The sequence below is a fragment of the Mustela putorius genome, unplaced genomic scaffold (assembly GCF_011764305.1).
Source record: "Mustela putorius furo isolate JIRA1106 unplaced genomic scaffold, ASM1176430v1.1 tig00003974_pilon_pilon_pilon, whole genome shotgun sequence".
NCBI classification, from domain to species: Eukaryota; Metazoa; Chordata; class Mammalia; order Carnivora; family Mustelidae; genus Mustela; species Mustela putorius.
Window position 1 is genome coordinate 4,058,434 of NW_025422117.1, and position 19,184 is coordinate 4,077,617.

The 19,184-nt window shown below is 38.5% G+C and overlaps 1 protein-coding gene across 2 annotated transcripts in view; it reads right to left on the bottom strand.

The window, feature by feature from the left end:
• The window catches only part of GPC5 (glypican 5), a 1,424,459-nt gene that overhangs the window by 1,126,991 nt on the left and 278,284 nt on the right, over positions 1 to 19,184 (bottom strand). For both annotated transcript variants that reach the window (XM_004746153.3, XM_004746154.3), the window contains exon 3: positions 9,046 to 9,740. In XM_004746153.3, the coding sequence (XP_004746210.1) occupies positions 9,046 to 9,740 (695 nt within the window). The remainder of the gene's footprint in view (positions 1 to 9,045; positions 9,741 to 19,184) is intronic.

Sequence of the window (19,184 nt, forward strand, 5' to 3'; positions counted from 1 at the left end):
AAACGTGAAAGCTTTGAAAAATCCTCTTAGGTCTTCCTTAGTTGTTAAATGTGAAAACAGAGAATTGAGTGGAGAGCCTACCCAGAGCCTATCAGACTGCATTTCTCATCCTTCCCCCATACACATTCATCGCCAGCGAGAAACACACCAAGGGGAGCACTGACAGACTCTTCCCTGATCATCATCAGTTGAAGTAGGTCTTCAAAGACACAAAATGAAAAGCTTACAGAAGAAGGGGCCAGGGTTGGGGACATGCAACCCTCCACTGTAGAGCTTCCTGAACAAGAATAATTGCTGATGTGGAAAGATATTTCCCTGTTAAGTTCTTGGCACAGTCCAGGAAGACTCCAGGTGGCCAGAGCGGCTGAGTATCTGTCTTGGCCTACAGAGCCTATTCCATATCCCCCGGCCGTGTGATATGACTGCTGACTTTGTGGGTGAAGAGGTGGCCAGGGGTGGCAGGCACTGTTTTCTTGTCAATTCTATCACCTCCACTGAGGTCTGCCCTGGTTTTTAGGCACCAGGGACATTCTGAGCAGAACTGTGTAGTCTACTGTGGCCATAGAGTCATGGCAACATGAGATGACCCATCAATGGCCTTGGGGTGCAGAGAAGTTCCACTGATGGTCATGATAGTCTGTGTAATGTTGCTCCATGACCAGCAGTGGGGGGCCCAACAGCCCAGAGAATACTGTGAGAAGTGGTAGTTTTACAGTCAGAATGGGATTTTTTCTGTGTCTAAAACCCTCTGTTACTATGCAAGGAGAAACAAAGAACTGACCACAAGAATGTCTGACCCTCTGGAGTAAAAATAACGAATGGTTTGAGAATTTGGGCCACTTAGTAAGAGAGTTTGGAGAATTTGAATTAACTATGCCAGAGGCAAGCTTTAAAACTTCCTTAAGACATAATAAACGTGAAGATGATGAATAAAGAGCTAGAAAGCCACCACTCTTTACTTGAGCTTAAACCAGGTACTTACAGGAAGCATGGAAAGGAGAAAAATCTCTACGTTTACAAGTTCAGATGATGGTTGACATTATAAACAAAGTTAACTCCTTAGAAGAAGCGTCAAAGCTGCAACTAAAACAGCCTTCAAAATCCAGCCAAACAATGAAGAAAAGCTTCAGACAGCATTAATGAGGACTTTGGAGGTAAATTCTAATCTTCAGAGAAGGATAAAGTTCCTTTCATAAGAACCTCAAAAATGGAAGCATAGAGTAGACAAATTTACTAAAAAGAAAAAATAATCTCATAAAACTCTGCCCACAGAGTGAGTTCTCAATAAGAAAGGGTCAGATCAACCCTCTAGGTGAACACTTACTACAGATGAATAGTTGGGCTGCTGTTCTTGGAGAAGAGAGCAGAGATTGTGCAAACATTAAATTGGATATAAGGAAGGCACTGGAAAATGGAGGCTTCTTCATTGGTGAAGCCAAAGGACTGCTGATTTATATGACTGAGTTAAGTACCACTTTACAAACTTTCAAAGAAGAAGAGAAAGTAAATGTACACCAAGTAACTGCAGAAGCTAGAATTCTCAATGCAAAAATCATTTAAAGTCATGTGAAAAATCTCCAACCAAGAAAGCTTTGTTGCATTCAGAAAACACACAAGTAGAAAGGGAGAGATGAAAATTGCAGCAGGAATATCATATGCTTCTTGAACTTGATCAAGAAAAGGAAACCAAGTTTCATGCATGAAGCTTCCGATTTAGAGAGAATTTACTCCATTTAAGGTAGAAAGGAATCACTCCAAACCAGCTAAAAATATCAGTGATGCATCTGAACAGCCACACACTTAGAAAATTCAATTAAAAATACTTCAGAAAAATTAAAAAGAATCCCTGGGTATTATTAAAACCTTCAGGCCCAGGACACAAAAGCTCGTGTTACTGAGATAAGAGCTCTGTTTGCTCAGAGAAACAACAATAACTTAACAAAGCAAATACATCACACAAAAATTGAATGAGGAAGAAATTAAAGGTTTTGAATACTGTCCTTCCATTGTTCATTAAAAAAAATGTGCATTTGGCAGAGGCCTAAGACCAAAGGGCAGGACTCTTCCAGATGGCAGATCCCTGAGGAAAGAGAAGCACTTGGCCGTGATAGGGAGGGAATGAAAAGATCCATGCCCAGTATCCACCAGTTGTCAACCCCCAGGCTTGCTCCAGTCTGGCCAACTCCATCCTGAGTCAGCAAGTTTTCCAGAAGAGCCAGACAGAGCTGTGAAGTTGAAACAGTGATCCTAACAAGAAAGCCTAAAAAGAAGAATTGAATAAAACAGGAGTGAATAGTCTGGAAAGATATCGGGAAAGCAGGCAAAATAACAGCCTTCAAATATCCAAAGTTTAAGATCTAATCTTAACTAAGGTCAAGACTAAGTCCCTGTCTTCAGAGCATTAGAGTCTAGAGTACAATGCATGGCAACTGAGGACATAACTATTCATTCACCATAAGGATGAATTTACAAACAACTAGAAATAATCTACAAACAAGACAGGCCATTGTTCCAGAAGATCTTTGTCCAGATTTTCCTTTATAGATCTCTAGATCTTCACAAGACATTTAATAATTATTCTTCTCTTAGGAAATTAAGTAGAAATAAACCATCATGGCTTTCAGTATTTATTCTCAAGTAATTCATATTATAATCTTTCTCAGAAAGATAACATCCCAAATTAATCATGCCACATTCTCAAAGGTTTAGGAAATATCTATCTTTAAATTATGCAAGTTTCTAATCTAATGTGTTCCTTAAAAAAAAAAAATAGGCTTACCTCATATGAGGTGTGTGGGTCGTGACTGGCCCTCACTACTGAAAATCATTTCAAGCTCTGGAGACATCCTCAAAGGACCAAACTGGACCTCCCTTTCCCCCATGACCTATAAGTGCACGGGGAAAATCTCCAATAGATGAAAGATTTAGATCTTATCATGCATGTGAGGAAAATTCTTAACAACAGAGGCTGACCACGTTACAGAAATATCTTGATATATTACATTTATTTGAGCATAAAATCACTGGACAATAGAACCTTTGATTTACCTCTAGTCAGAAAATTTTTGCCTCACTCCACAGTTGAAAAGAGCTCAATGATTCCAGCCCTGAGAGGAGAACCCACTAATTATGGCTACGTACTCCTGCCGCCATTCTGCAAAGCCCAGTTTCCTCTCACTACTAGTGTGCGGAACTAAGCAGGTGACAACATCCTGAAGTGACTTCTGTATGAGACCATGACTTGGACTGAATGGTCTCTCATAATCTAATGAATCTTCTTTTTATGAGTTTACAGGTTTTTCTACTTGGGTTGGCCCGCTTAGATTGGATTCGCTCTGAGATCTCCTTTACCCTAGAAACTTGTATCTTTCCCCTTCATTTCTGACTAGTTGACGTCTTCTGATTGTCCCTTGTCTCGTGTGGAGCTCGTTCTTTGTAAAAGAACATGTCCAGTGGAAGAATCTACTAATAACATCAACCCTCCACATAAATTAAATAAAAAATCAGGCAAAGGTTAAAATGATAGTTTAAGTATATTCTGAGTATGTTTTCAATGAAGTTTCACCTAGCTACCCAAAAAACTGATCCATAGGTTGTTAATTTACAACTTTTGGTCATGGTCTTTTATTCTGCGGCAGCCAAATACAAAAACGTACATGAATAAAAGCTTGTTTAAAAAAAAAAAAAAGTTTGCTTCAGACATAATTCCTTCTTGGCTTTTTGTTTCTTGTGGAACTGTTGAAGGTTGTGCCCGAGAGGATGTGACTGCCAGGTGACATGCAAGCTGGACAGAGGTAATTGGAGGCTCCAAACCTCCGCCTACCCATGTCCTTGGAAAGTACATTCCTCCTACCATTCCCACACTGGAAACCATTTCAGGGATGCACCTTTTGGAGAGTAATGTGTTGTCTCAACCTTATTTGTCCTATAATCTCTATTATACAAAATCGTATAACATAGTGATTTTTAGGAAATTGTATGCCACATTATAGAAAAAGAGAACAAAATTAGTGCCTTGCCAGAAATCATCCAGGTTACTATTTTAATTTTCCTTTTCAATTTATATAGAAGAATATCACTGAGATACTTAAAAACACATGATTAATTTATTACGGTTTCATTTTTAGATGCAGATAAATGTGAGTGTATAGACAGGAAGTGATGAGGTATAGTTATCTCAACAACAGAGTTTAATTAGAGTGCACTAGCATGTACAATTCACCTTAAACTCAATTTTGATAGGTATTAAAATTGAAGTGAATAGCTATTCTAAAGTAATTTGAATGCAACCAGCTGAATCTCTACTAATAGTGCATAGGTAAGAGATGTGAAAAACTGATTATCTATTTAAAATACAAATTAGGACTTTTACTGTTGGAAATTATGTTTCTCAACCCATTACAGACTTAAAAAAAAAAAAAAAAAAAAGCTTTTTGTGGTAGTAATTCCCAAGATAGCAACAGAGGAGGCTCCTGAATTTCCCTCCTGCCACAGAGGCACCAAATGGACAAACCATACAACTACACATAGAGAAATTTCCTCTGAAAGAAATCCAGAAACTAGCTGAACACATTGGGGACTGAGAAAACACCGATCCTGAAATGGGCAAGCAGGACTGAGACACACACACTTGCCATAAATCCCATCCTCGGCAAAGCACCATTCAGTCTGGAGAGCAACCCCCAATCCCAGTTGTGAAAACAGAGCAGATCAAAATTTATGAGATCCAGCAAAAGCAGTGCTGGCTGGGAAGTTTATAGTGATGAACATCTATGGTAAGGGGGAAAAACTCACAAATAAACAACGTAACTTTACATCCTTAGCTAGGGGAAAAATAGAACTGAGCCCAAAGTTGCCAGAAGAAAAGACATAACAAAGATCAAGGAAAAAAATGAAATTGGAAACTAGGAAAACAATAGAAAATATCAATGAAATTAAGAGCTGGTCTTTGAAAAGATAAAAAAGTAGCTAGACTCAGAAAAAAATCGGAAAGTCTCAAATAATAAAATTATAAGTGAAAGAGGAAATATTACAACTGACACCACAGAAATATAAAGAATCATAAGAGACAGCTAAGACCAACTTTATGCCAACACAGTGGATAATCCAGAATAAATGGATAAATTCCTGGAAGCATAGAACTTACCAAAACTAAATCATGAAAAGAAATAAAAATCTGAACAGACCAATAATGTGTAAGAAGATTAAATCAGTAATAAAAACAAAACAAAACAAAACAAACACCTCTCGACAAAGAAAAGCCCAGGACCAAGTTTCTCTGGTGAATTCTACCAAATATTTAAATAAAAATGTGATGTTGTCAATTGTATGCCAATAAAGCAGGAAAAATATTTTGCTTCTAAAATTGTATAGAATCAATGCTCTGCTGAATTTCTTAGTAACATCTGTTGCATTTAGAAGATGTTGAAATGCTGAAATTAATACAGGTCCTGGGTTCTTTGAGTAAGGTAAAATATTAAATTATATTAAGCAGGGAGCCTGCTTCCTCCTCTCTCTCTCTCTGCTTGCTTCTCTGCCTACTTGTGATCTCTGTCTGACAAATAAATAAATAAAATCTTTTTAAAAAATGCTAAATACAATGAATAGCTAAACAACCAAGTTTTTATTTACAAAATAAATAAATGATTTCCTAATAAGGAATCATTCAGTCATTAAATGATCAAATCATTTAATCATTAAATAATCTATTAATTATTAATTAATAGCCATTAATATTAAAACACATTATGGAGTTGCATAATTTTTTCTAAAAATTCCAGGGTTTTTTCTCAGTCAAGGAGAATCTTGACAATTATTTCCTTACATTAAATGATTAAAAAACTTTTTAACTCTACACCACATTAGGAAGGGCGTGTTTGCTTTGGGAGCATTTACAACATCAGAGAAACCAACAAAGTATCCATAAATAATGCAATGAGATGATAATTAGTAGGATTCAAACATTCACCATGAGAGGGTATAGCTCAGTGGTAGAGCATTTGACTGCAAACATTCACCATGTACAAGACGCTCATCTAAGTGTGAAAGCTCATTTTATTCTAACAAGAACTCCATGGTGTAGGTATTATTCTAGGTAGGTATTTCACCAAAGCAGAGAGAGATCAGTAATCAAACGCTCAAACTCACAGCTAGTAAGTGTACAGCAGATGTAAAATCCAGTCCGACAGTAGAGCCTGTGCTTTTAGTATCTACACTTTGCTGACTCTCTGTTAGTGTTTTATTAAATTAAGCATTGCCTTAAGCCTCAGAATAATTATAAAATGAAAATACTCTATTGTAAATTAGATTCTGTTTCTCTAATGGCTTATTAAATAGAAGATACTTACAATTTTCTCAGGAAACTGAGAACATTTTTCTTTCCAGTTGAAATTCATCCAACAGAAACATGATACAGCAGATACCTCTATGGATTTCTTAAAGTGAAAATATGTATTTACTGAGGACTTGACTTGGAAGTCCTAGATCTCAGAGATTGCTTTGGGAATGTGAGAAAGTCATTATGTTCTGGCTCTCCAGTAATTTATTTTGAGTTTGTTAAATTCGTTGATGTGTGAACTGGTTATCGAAGCTTGATAAACAGCTTATAAATCACTTTGAAGTTGGCAGAAATAAATATTAATGAGTCAATTTTCAAGGAATTTAAAGTCAGTATCTCCTTCTGCTGCTGCCATAAGTTTTAAAGAGAATCTCAGTTGTTTCATTTAGAAAAGAATCTACAACGTATTAGTAATGATGGGTATTTCTCAAAATAGTCATAGGACGACTGATTTAGCAAATCAAACGATTTGCCTAAAAGAAAAGAACGTTCTTTATAAACCCACCACAGAGTTTCCTATGACAGCAATCTTGTTTAAAACTTGTTTATAGGGGTGCCTGGGTGGCTCAGTGGGTTAAGCCTCCAACTTTTGGTTTGGGCGGGCTCAGGTCATGATCTCAGGATGGTGAGATCAAACCCCAGGTCGGGCTCCACACTCAGCCGGGAGTCTGCTGGAGATTCTCTCTCTCCCTCCCTCTCTCTGCCTCTCCCCACTGCTCACCCCCACTCTCTCTTTAAAATAAGTAAATAGAATATTTTAAAAATAAATAAAAACAAAACTTATGTATAAAACACAAGTACAATGGTGATTCTAATCCTTTAAGATACTAAAGCAACCTGCTTCCCTGAATTCGGCTCAGGGCCAGCCTTAGAATAGGGAAAGGAAAAAGCATTTCTAGGACCCGTGTCTACCCATGTCAGAGCCTTACTGACATTAGTCCACCTGAACCGTGTCTGCCTTCTCCACACAAGACCAAACAGATTCAAAGGGTGTTAGTAGCTTTCCCAGGCCACATGACAAATGACTAGCAAACGCAGGATTTGAAAAACATGTTTATCTAAGTATGAACCTCTATTAGTTTAGTGTTTGAAATAGGAAAAACACAATTTTCTATGTGATAGATTTTTAAGGATACAAACAGGCCCTGCAGTTCTTGAAAATACATAATAAAAGGCATTAAAACCTATGTACTTAGAGATATTAGAGAACTCCAGCCCTACATGTTTGCATAGCATGCCCTAAATTAATAATCAAATCTAGGCTTGATTTCAGAGCTCTGGGGCCTGTTCTCCTGTCTGCAGATACTCGATATCATAGTATTCATATTTACTTCTTGGATCTTATTTCTTGTAACTAATAAATACTTGAAGCCTTCAATGTCTTTTATACCTCATTTTGAGTTGGTGTATTACATTCCTCCCAAACGTTCTGGTGCTAATCTGATCTCCAGAAAGGAACGAGCTTGCAGAGAGATTCCAACCACTGCATATGGTTGGGAATCCCATTCACTGTCCAAGGACACCCAGCTGAATAAATTGGGAAGCAGGAGTTGATATCCAGCTCACTCTCTACCCACCAAGCCATACAAAAGTGTGGCATGCACCTAAAGAGGGCACCATGTCTAATCTGGTTAAGGGTACGTTATAGGCTCACATGGGCCCTGCAAAGACCCTGAAAGTTAGGAAAAAAGGTGAGGAGATGATTGCACATAAATATTTTCAGATTCAAAATCTATCAGAAATTTAAAAAACTGACTTATAAGGCTAATGATTAGGATGTTTATTAATTCAGTAAATTAGTACTGGCGGGCGGGAGATGTCTTCTCTCAGCACCAAGGACTATAATTTTGTTTCAGGAGAAATGATGGAGGGTCAACACCAGCAACAGGTCCTATTTCATTATATGGGATATGAGAATGTTACTCAGGAGCCTGTGAATATGTAAGAAAATGATTCTACAGAAGGTGGGAGAAACAGAAAACTCCTGCTCCCTTTTACTCCATGATTTTGTTTCCAACACTTTCTAAAGTCTTCTTGGAATAAAACACCATGTTGCATATGGCACATTTTGAAAAATCATTATACCATCACTGTGACAGATTCTGAAGAGTCTCTGAAGAAACACTTCCGAACATTAAGCTGTCAAGTCTTCATTTAATGAATATATCATTAGCATTTTCTATTTGAATGCTGAACACCTTGAAAATGCTAACAATAACGACCCGTTTTTTTGAGTAACAGGCACCATACTAGGTAGTTCACATACATATTGTCTATCTTCCCAAAAAAGAATACTCCAAAAGTCACGTGTTATTCTTTTTTTTTTTTTTTTTAATCAATGAGGAGACGGGCTCAAAGAATCTAAAGCATCTGGGAATTCCTGGCAGAGGGCAGATTCGAATCCTTGCTGGTTCTGATTTTAAACCAGAGTCCTCTCCCTCACTGAACTAACCCTAGTAGAAGGCTTCTACTTCAAGGAAAAAGTGGAACACAGCTAACCAAACTTCTACTGTAAGATATAGAAAATATACCTTGACTCAAATATGGCAATCCATGCATTCTCCCACTCTTTCCTGAGGCCCTAACTTGTTTAGCTGTCATCATTTTCAAGTTCATAAACGGTGTGCTTATAAAGCACGGAACTTTATGTATGGGGCTAATGTCTGAGTTCCAAGCCATGGGTCAGGAGATGTGGTGTGGCTGCTTACCTGTTCCGATAACTTCTGTCCATCGAGGTGAGCTTGCGTCACAGCATCATTAACAAGCACATGGAAGTTCAGGAGCACATGTTCAATGTCGTATGTTCCATGCATGGCATCTGAGAGCTCCTCCAGTGACCGGATGTAGGCATGCCAGTGCGGATTCAGCTCTGCCGTGTGTGCCAAGCAGCCTCTCACGACGTTGAGGCAGTACCCCATGCAAGGCTTGCTGAGAGTCAGGCCCTGGCAGAGAGGACAGTACTGCATCCTCAGCAGGGCCCTGCTGCACTCTTTGGAGACGTGCAGATGGTCTGTGGTATTGATGACTTCAATGCCCAGATTCAGCGCCTGCAGAAACGTGCGGCTCGGCAGCAGCGATCTCCCCATCTGCCCCATTACTCTTTGGGGAATATTACCAAAGGGACTAACATCCCGGCGGGCCATCCGGAGGCATTCCGAATATTCCAGGGAACTGTCCGACACGCCAGGGTTAATGAGGTGATTGTAGACGAGAGGGAAAAGACTGTCAAAGAATCGGTTTATGAACTCTTCGGGATTAACATCCGCACCAAATAAATAGAGCCCCACGTCAGTGAACAGCTCCTGAATGGAAGCTGCAGCCTCTAGGGCCATGTTCCTGTAGGTGTTGCAGAAGAGAATGCTGGTGTAGTTCTCTGCTTGCCTGATGAGAGTTTCCAGAGTTTCTGTGACAAAAGCAGAGATAAAACAGGAAAAGGCTTAGTCTGCATGTTGAAACTGTGCATCTGTCTGCTCCAGACAGTAAATGAGCTTAATGCATCCTACCCAATGCACTAAGGATCCAAATGGGAGTGCTCCACCTACTAAACCTACGTTAGCCCTCCCAGGATAATGGCTGGTCAACAGTAGGCATTACACATACCACATAAATATTTTAAGATGCATTTCCCAGAGTCATACATCTTTAGAAAGTATAGACATAAAAAAGAAGTTACGATATAGTGGTTGCCTACTTACTCTGTTCCACAGTCAACCGTAATCCACCAATGATGGAAGGAAAAGTGTCACTGAGGAGATAATTTCCAGCCGTGGGTTCATTGTTGATAAAAGACTGTCATTAGATGTTTGATTAACACCTACTGTATTTTACACTTTTTCTTGTTTTTTTCTTTTTTTTCCCCCCCAGAATGAAAGCTAGTAGATTATATACCAGTTATTGCACAGAGAAGCTCAATGCCCATAGGCAAGACTGATAATCCTCCGACACCCCTAGCATGGTCAAATTAAAAAGAAAGTAAAATAGTTCATGGTTAAACAATGCTTTGACTGGCAAACCCTGTTAAGTATTAGGAAAGTCATGAGTTGTATTAGTCAATGACAGTAACTCTGTGAGCGTCTTCTGAACTGTGTTCTGTTGTTCTTATTACCTTATCACCCCAAAACTACCAAACTACCATGCGACATTTTATTTTCTCATTTAGGAACGGATGCTTCCCAATCAATTTCTCCATAGAAATAACAGAGCATAATTTTTCTACAAATTACGGAAGGCTGTAGTAATCGGCAAGCAAAAGTTGTATTTCAAAATGATAGCTTTAGGCAGCAGTTGAATACCTTGGATATTCTAGTAATTACATTTTATAATTAGCCTAATTATAATAAATAATGATGCTGGACTGTTATCAATACATAATTAATTGTAAAATACACTCAATAAAATTATCTCCCATAACCCCGGTCTCATCGTTATTTTTAATTGGGTTGTAAAAGACCACACAATAATTCACTAATCAGACCACTGAATATATTATAAAAGGAGATGCAACAACAGTAGCATAAAATGAAATAATAAAAGGCAGAAGTGCAAGGCGAGCTACAAATAATGTGGAACTGTGTCAAGAATATGCCGTAGAATATGCTGTAGTGTACTACAAACGGATACATAGCAACAACACCAAACCAAACCAAACCCCTTTATGAAAAGCACAGACAGATGAAATACAGTATCGTGTATTCTGATTCTATGCTGAGACCATGAAATGTTGGGTTTCAAGCTTTAGTGTGATATATTAAGGTGCCTGCTCCAGACAGAATGATTGTTTCTCCCCTAAAATTAATCTGCTGAAATCTAATCTCCAATATGACGACGGCACTTGGGAGTGAGGCCTTGGGGAGGTAACTTGGTCATGAGGGTGAAGCCCTCGTGAATGGGATTAGTGCCTCCACAAAAGAGGCTCTGGAGAGCTCCTTTGTCCCTTCTGCTATGTGAGGACACAGTGACATGACCATCCGGGAACCAGGAAGGAGGTTCTTGCCAGACAAGGAATCTGCCAGAACAAGAATCTTGGACTTCCTGGCCTCCAGAACTATGAGAAATAAGTGTTCTGTCATTTATATAGGGCATCCCGTATTCTGTGACAGCAGTCTGAGCCAAAGAAGGGCATCTAACCTATTATCAAAGGCAACAGCTTTGATTATTATTTTTTTTTTTTTTAGTTTTTAAAAAATATTTTATTTACTTATTCATGAGAGGTAGAGGAGGAAGCAGGCTCATCCCAGAATAGGAAGCCTGATGTGGGACTTGATCCCAGGACCCTGGGATCACGATCTAAGCCAATGACAGATGCTTAACCCACTGAGCCATCCAGGCATCCCCAAAACGATGGCTTTTAAAGGTGGTTGTGACTCTGTTGCAACACAGAGCACTAAGGAAGCAGGACACCTGTTATGTCTGCATCTCCAGTGCCCACGTGAATGTAAGCTATCTACTATACGCTCAGTAAAAATGTGAGTAAAGGGAGGCGTCAAGTGAGATTAGCTGCTCTGCCAAGTGGGCTTACCTGATGGCCCAGGCAGGGTGAGGAAAATTCAGACTGCCAGGTATCTGCAGCGGCGTTTGCAACCCAGCTGTTTTGGTTCCCGAGTCTGCATATAACCATCTGCCTCCATGAGTCCTTCAACCTAGACAGGTTTTGAAAAACTGCACTTGCAGATAACCTATGACAGGTTCTGCCTGCGTTCATAGAGGAGCTCCACAAGCATTCCAGCCGACAGTCTGACCCCACAATTGCCGTCTTGACCACTGCACTCTGCTTTCAGAGACCCGCAAAAGTGAGTGTGAAAAATGAATTAAACCTGTGATCTGAACTAAAATAAAACTGCTAAGCTTATATTGTTCTCATTAATAGAGGCTCGTGTCTCTCCGCAAACTGTGTGTGGCCAAGAATTATGAGGTAGGTTGCAAATGAGATTATTTGCCAATGAAGGTTAAATAGCAATGTGTGCGATTTCTTTTAAGATCAAAAGAGGATAGATTTAAAGATACCAATACCAGAGGCATACTTACATACCTCCCACCATTTTTTCTAAGGTGCATGCTGTAGACGTGATTGTGACTGATATCCACCAAAGATTCTCAGTGCAATGAAGGGTGAATGCTACCCCAGGAATTACAGATGTTCCTCTGATTTCTGCCAACTCTAAGTGATGTTCAAACATCAAGGGGTAAGCAGACTCCCTGCCAAGCAAAGAGCCCAATGCGGGGCTGGATCCTAGAACCCTGGGATTATGACCTGAGCCAAATGCAGAGGCTTAACCCACCGAGCCACCAGGTGCCCCACAAAATGTCTTTTTAAAATGGACTCTTCTGCAGCAGTTTCTCAGTATGCTATCAACTCATCGCAATATAAAGATTTGTCTTTCAATCTGTGTTAAATCTGATATTGACACATTCCAGTTAATTAGATTAACCTAAACATATGTTAGTATTTCTGAATGTGTGTATTTGTGATCCCAAACATTTCTCAACTCCGATGATGAGAACAGCAAATAACTGTTCTATATACATTTAAATCTTTAATGATGAGGGATAAACATACTTTTGTGAATTTTTGATCCTAATATAAAATGTTAATATATAAACATTTACAACAGAAACTGAACGATCTAAAGGCCAATCCACTGGGTAATTTTATTTATTATTTTTTTTTTTTAAAGAAAAGATGGCGGGGCACCTGGGTGGTTCAGTGGGTTAAGCCTCTGCCTTCGGCTCCGGTCATGATCCTAGGGTCCTGGGATCGAGCCCTGGATCAGGCTCTCTACTCGGCAGGGAACCTGCTTCCTCTTATCTCTCTGCCTGTAATCTCTGCCTGTCAAATAAATAAATAAAATCTTAAAAAAAAAAAAGAAAAAGAAAATCATTTAAAAAAAAAAGAATTTATACTTATGAAAGAACTGTCATATAAACCAGTGATTTTGCTGTTGTGCAAAAGAATAATCCACATACAAAATCAATATGCATAAATCCAAGGTAGGGTAGATGCTAAATAACATATCACATCTACTTCATTATTAAAGAGAAACCATACTGTCCTTTCATTACAAAGTTTTAATAAGTTAAAAAAAATCTCACCTAAGCTATTCAAATAATAGTGTTCTGTTGGTTGACAAAAATTATAACACCTATTGAAAGTAAATAAACATTTGCTAGTCTTGCTAAAGAATTTAAGAAACAGACTAGGGAAAAAAAAAATCTGTCTGTTGTTTTTCACTGAGAATTTCAATAAGCTCTTCTTTCCAATGCTCTCAGACCAAGGCCGGAACCTTCCAACTCTCCTTTTAATGCCTAAGAGTGGTAGGTTGAGCAAGAAACTGTACTCTAATTACTAATTGAATAAAAACATAATTTCCCCCAGCTTTATGAAAGACTTAATTTATATATCATCTCATTAAGTAGAAAGTGAAGGCAGAATGCATGAAGTGATCTCCATCCACTTCCATTTTCAACATTAACATCTTGTGAAAATTTAATAAGAAAATTTCCATGACTAGAAACTCGTATCAGCCCACATTCCCTTTAGAGACATTTTAGAGTACATAAAAATGACAGGTAAACTACGGATTTAGCTTAAATACAACCGGTAGAGATAAAACAAGATGATAGTGATTTAAAATTAAATTTGACAAATTGCAAAATCAGTGAAGACTTATATGCAGGTAGCGTTTTACAATGGGAGAAACCATATTTATGGGGCTTTTATTGCTTTAAACATAAAGATGATTTCAAAATCTAATGATCATGAAATAACTGTTATAATAACCCTCCTCTGCATGACATGAATAGACATTTTATGATCCTTTTCATATTTTTATTTTTGATATATGAACATTTTAAGATACAAAGTTCGAAGTGTCTATTACAATTTAAGACTCCAGATAGTCTCAAACATAGCAATGAAAAAGATGAAGAAAGATTAAATCCTATCCACTGTGGATAATCAGATGATTTTCCAGTGGGTATCCGGGTTGAAGAAAAATTTTCAGAGGATATCTACATATTTGTGTCTCACAATTCTCAAGTCACAGATTTTGTTACTACCACAGGTAATTCCTTACTACCCGACTACTTTAGAGCTAGTTTGTGCCAGAAATTATCTTTTCCTCTGTACTGAATTATCAATACATGAGTAGATAGGTAGTGACAGACCATTTTAAGAGCAATTTCTCAACCAGTATTTATAGCATACATATTACAATGAACTGTAATTCCTTCTGCCTTTATCATTTAACAAAAATGCCTTCCAATAATTTTAATATAGTCACATTTAATAATTCCTTTAATTAGTAGAAGACCATCATAGCAACTCCAAAGTTATGCATATTTAAGTAAAAGAAGCAATTACCAATTTCTCCAGTCTGGAAGTTTTTATAGTGATCTCATCCCTTTGATATTTGCATATTTTCTGAACTTTTTCATAGAATATGCAAAAAATTTTTCTAGAATATTAATTTAATGACATATTTTTAAATGTTATAAAGGATGATTTATAGTATCATTCTTCAGAAATTAGTCATCTATACAAATAAATAGTAAGTGGATATTAATCTGTATCACCAAAAATTAACATACTGGTAATTAATCTGGTCTCCTTGGACACACTCTGCATGGAAAAATACTTTCTCAACTTTCTCCTTCCTCATTTCCCTCCCCACTGATTTGATTATCATGGTGCTTCACATTTATTATTAATACCATTTTATAATCATTTATGTTCTGAAAAGCAATTTATGGCATCAGCAAGGACTTAAATTCATGTAAGCATTTATGTAACAGATAAAATCCATGCTGAACAACTCACTGTACATTGTTTAAAGTTACTGTGAGATTAAGATTTTAAATCTAATAATTTTTAAAATAAACCCAGAAACAGGGGTGCCTGGGTCACTCAGTTAGTTAAGCATCAGACTCTTGACTTGGGCTCAAGTCATGATCTCAGGGCTGTGGGACTGAGCCCTGCATCTGGCTCCATGATCAGCACAGTGTGTCTGGGATTCTCTCTTACGCTCTCTCTGCCCCTCCCCCACTTGCTCACACTCTTTCCTCTAATAAATAAGTAAAATCTTTAAAAATAAATAAATAAACTCAGAAATACAATCTAGAAATACAGAACTGTCAAATAAAACTGTTTTTTCTTCACTGATTTATATCATCTTCTACCATTATAGAAAACTAAAAAAAAATCCATAACTTTATTGGTCGGGTTTTTCCCCCATTTTTTTTTATTATTATTTTATCTTTCATTTCATTCCATACTCCAACACACTGGTCTCCTTTATTTAAAGAAAAACCTTTACGTCACTTTACTTTATAATCTCATTTTCTCTTTTTGATAGCTCAGGAAAATAAGAATGTTCTATATTTTCAGCTTAGAGTGACACATTGCCCATTCCTTCTTCAATGGACAATCCAATTGTTTTTTTTTGTCACTCATTATTGCGCTCATTCATTAAACCATTATTTTTGAGTACCTGCTGTAGACCTCAATACTCAAGTTGAAAAAGCCATACAAGTTTCTGCCCTCGTGAGGCTTAAACTCTAAAGGATAGGAAGATATAAAAGCAGGCACAGAAGATATAAAAGCAGGCACAAAATACAATTTATCACCGTATTAAGTAAATACTATGGGAAAAATTATTAAAAGGCAGAAAGTGACAAGATCACTGTTTTGGAGGGCTCTAGGTCAATCTGTCCATAATCAACTCATCAAAAGTAAATTCCCTGTCGAATCTATTCCTAAAAGCAAACTTTCTGAATTTGCCAACTATATCCAAACTATATATAATATTTGGTTATTTGGCACATTAAAAAATTAATTTGGTAAACTGGTTTGGGCAAAACGATTTTCTATGGATTGACCATTTAAGATAATGTGAGGAGACAAGCCTCCACTGAGGAAACAAATTTGAGAAAAGATTTCAATAATGAGGGGCGCCTGGGTGGCTCAGTGGGTTAAGCCGCTGCCTTCGGCTCAGGTCATGATCCCAGGGTCCTGGGATCGAGGCCCGCATCGGGCTCTCTGCTCAGCAGGGAGCCTGCTTCCCTCTCTCTCTCTGCCTGCCTCTCTGCCTACTTGTGATCTCTCTCTGTCAAATAAATAAATAAAATCTTTAAAAAAAAAAAAAGATTTCAATAATGAAAAAAGCCACCCATGAGCAGATGAGGTGTCGTTGGTAGGTTCACTGGAAATAGAAGGCACGGTTCTGAGTTGTGAAGAAGCTTGCTGACTAAAAAAACTGAAGAAACTCAATGTGACTGAAGAACAGTGAAAGGAGGGTTTCATGAAAGATCAAAGAAATCAGAACGGCCTCAGAGACCATGGTAAGGAGCTTGTATTTTATACGCAGAATGAGGACCTACTGGAGAATTTCACACATGGAGAAACGTGATCTGGTTTGTATATTGAAGGATCGTGGTGGCTGCTGTGTGGAGAACAGATCATTGGGACAAGAGCAAGAGAGAGAAGACGGAGTTGAGTTCATAAGCTGTGATAACAGCAAGGGTGACAGACGTGGTGGGCTGGACGGGGGTGGTAGAGAAGTAAATTACAAAAATCATCACATTGACCGCATGTATTATGTGGTATCCAAAGAAACTCGCTGTTGCATGGAGGCAGATGTAGGAAAAATGGGTAAATGAAAGATACCTCTGAAGCCTGGGTCTCAGCAGCTGGATGCACAGTGGTGCCAACTGCCGAGATGGGCAAGTCTACGGAACCACCATGTTTGTGTGCGGTGGGAGCTGGAAAGTCAAAGTTCTATTTTGGACATGTTAAGATTGAGATGCCAATTAGAAATTGAAATAAAGCTTTTCAGTACAGAGTTAGAGAAAATAATTTGTGTCTCAGGGGAAAAGTGGAGCCCGGTGACACAGACCTGAGACTGATGGGCACAGAGGGTCAAACCTTGGTAGTGGATGAAATAACCTAAGGAGGGAAGACAGGGAATAGTGCCAAGATGCAGGAAAGTAGGAGTAGCCAGCAAGGAGAATGAGAATAAAAAGCCAGTGAAATAAAAAGAAAATCAGGAGAGTAGACTGTGCCAGAAACCAATGAAAGAAAATGATTCAGGTAGAAGGCAGTCATTCATCATGTCAAACACTATTAAGAGGTCAAGTGAAATGAGGAATAACAACTGACCATGGGCACAGACAAGAAGAGGCTCTTACTGACCTTGACCAGAGCTGCCTCAGCAGAATGTGAGCACAAAAGAGAACGGGAATTGAGGCAATATATAGAGAACTCTCTTGAATGTCCCAGCTATAATGGAAGTAGAGAACCAAGACAGGCACAGGAGGGAAATGTGAGGTCAAAGCTATTTGTTTTAGGAGGAGGGAGAATTTATTGGATGTTCATATGCTGATAGGAGCAGTTGGATCAACAAATAAATACTGATGGCTGAACAGGGGGCATAAGAACTGTTCGAGGACATTCTCTGAATAAACAAAAAAATGTAATGTAGGGCATGTGTGGATACAAGGATACTGGCTACACAGTGGGTGCTAAAGTTGCCAAGGATGGCAGCAAGAGAAGTGAAGAGAGAGAGAGAGAGAGAGAGAGAGAGAGAGAGAGAGCTGGGTAATAAAGTCTTGCTTTGATAAGGGAAGATAACCAGAGGTCTGATGAAGGACGGTCTGTACTGGTCAATACTCGTGTGTAATCTGCAAGGGGATTTTCTTGAGGAGAAGGAAGCAACAATCTGGGATCAAGGAACACACTCCCCCCAAGCATGGAAGATGCCTGTAGTAATTGCCTACTACTGTTACAGCAAATGACCACAAAATAAGCAGCTTAAAACCAGAGAAATTTACTCTCTGGATGCCAAAAGTAAAAATCAGAGCCACCAAGCTAAACTCACTGTACGCCAGGCTGAGCTCTCTCCAGAAGTTCTAGGAGAGAAACTATTCCTTGCCTCCTCCAGCTTTGTGTAGCTGCTAGCATGTTTTTGGCTTATGGTTGTGTAAATTCAGTCTCTGCCTCATATTCAGATTGTCTTTTCTATATGTATCTCAAGTCTCAGTCTCTCTTTTAAGGATATAATGTGATAGCTTTTAGGGTCTAGCCAAATAATGTCAGACAATCTTGCCATCATAGGATCCTTAACTTAATCACATCTGCAAAGATCTTTTTTTCAGATTTGTTGATGCAGAGTTCGGTCCCTGCTATCTCCAGACGCCATCATTCTACCTACTAGAATACTGATCATAGACGACAACAAGTGTCTACACTTGACTTGCAAACTCAGAGGACAAAGATGCTAGTCTAGGCTCTTCCACAAACAAATCATATGAGCCATTTAACTTCCCTAAATATCAATTTTTTCTTTAATAAAATATGTATCATAGTGTCAGTTCTAAGAATACGACAGCGTATCTGTGAAATTCAAATGAAAAAAAGTGCACGATGATGCTCGGTGATCTCTCCCCCTGTGCTTAGGTCCTGCTCTGGAAAGATGTTTTAAGAATGACTGTAACTGGGCGCCTGCATGGCTCAGTGGTTTAAAGCCTCTGCCTTTGGCTCAGGTCATGATCTCAGGGTCCTGGAATCAAGGCCTGCATCGGGCTTTCTGCTCAGTAGGGAGCCTGCTTCCCCCTCTCTCTCTATCTACCTCTCTGCCTACTTGTGATTTCTGTCTGTCAAATAAATAAATAAAATCTTAAAAAAAAAAAAAAAGAATGACTGTAACCTCCTCCCTTTCCTAAGGGATCAGAGGTCCTCTGAGACAGAAATCGTGTCCTGCTCATGTTTATGTCTCCCAACTCTTGGTTCATCAGAAGCCTCACCTACATTCTGATAGATGTATGTTCAAATCCACAGTAAATGTTAGTTATGTGA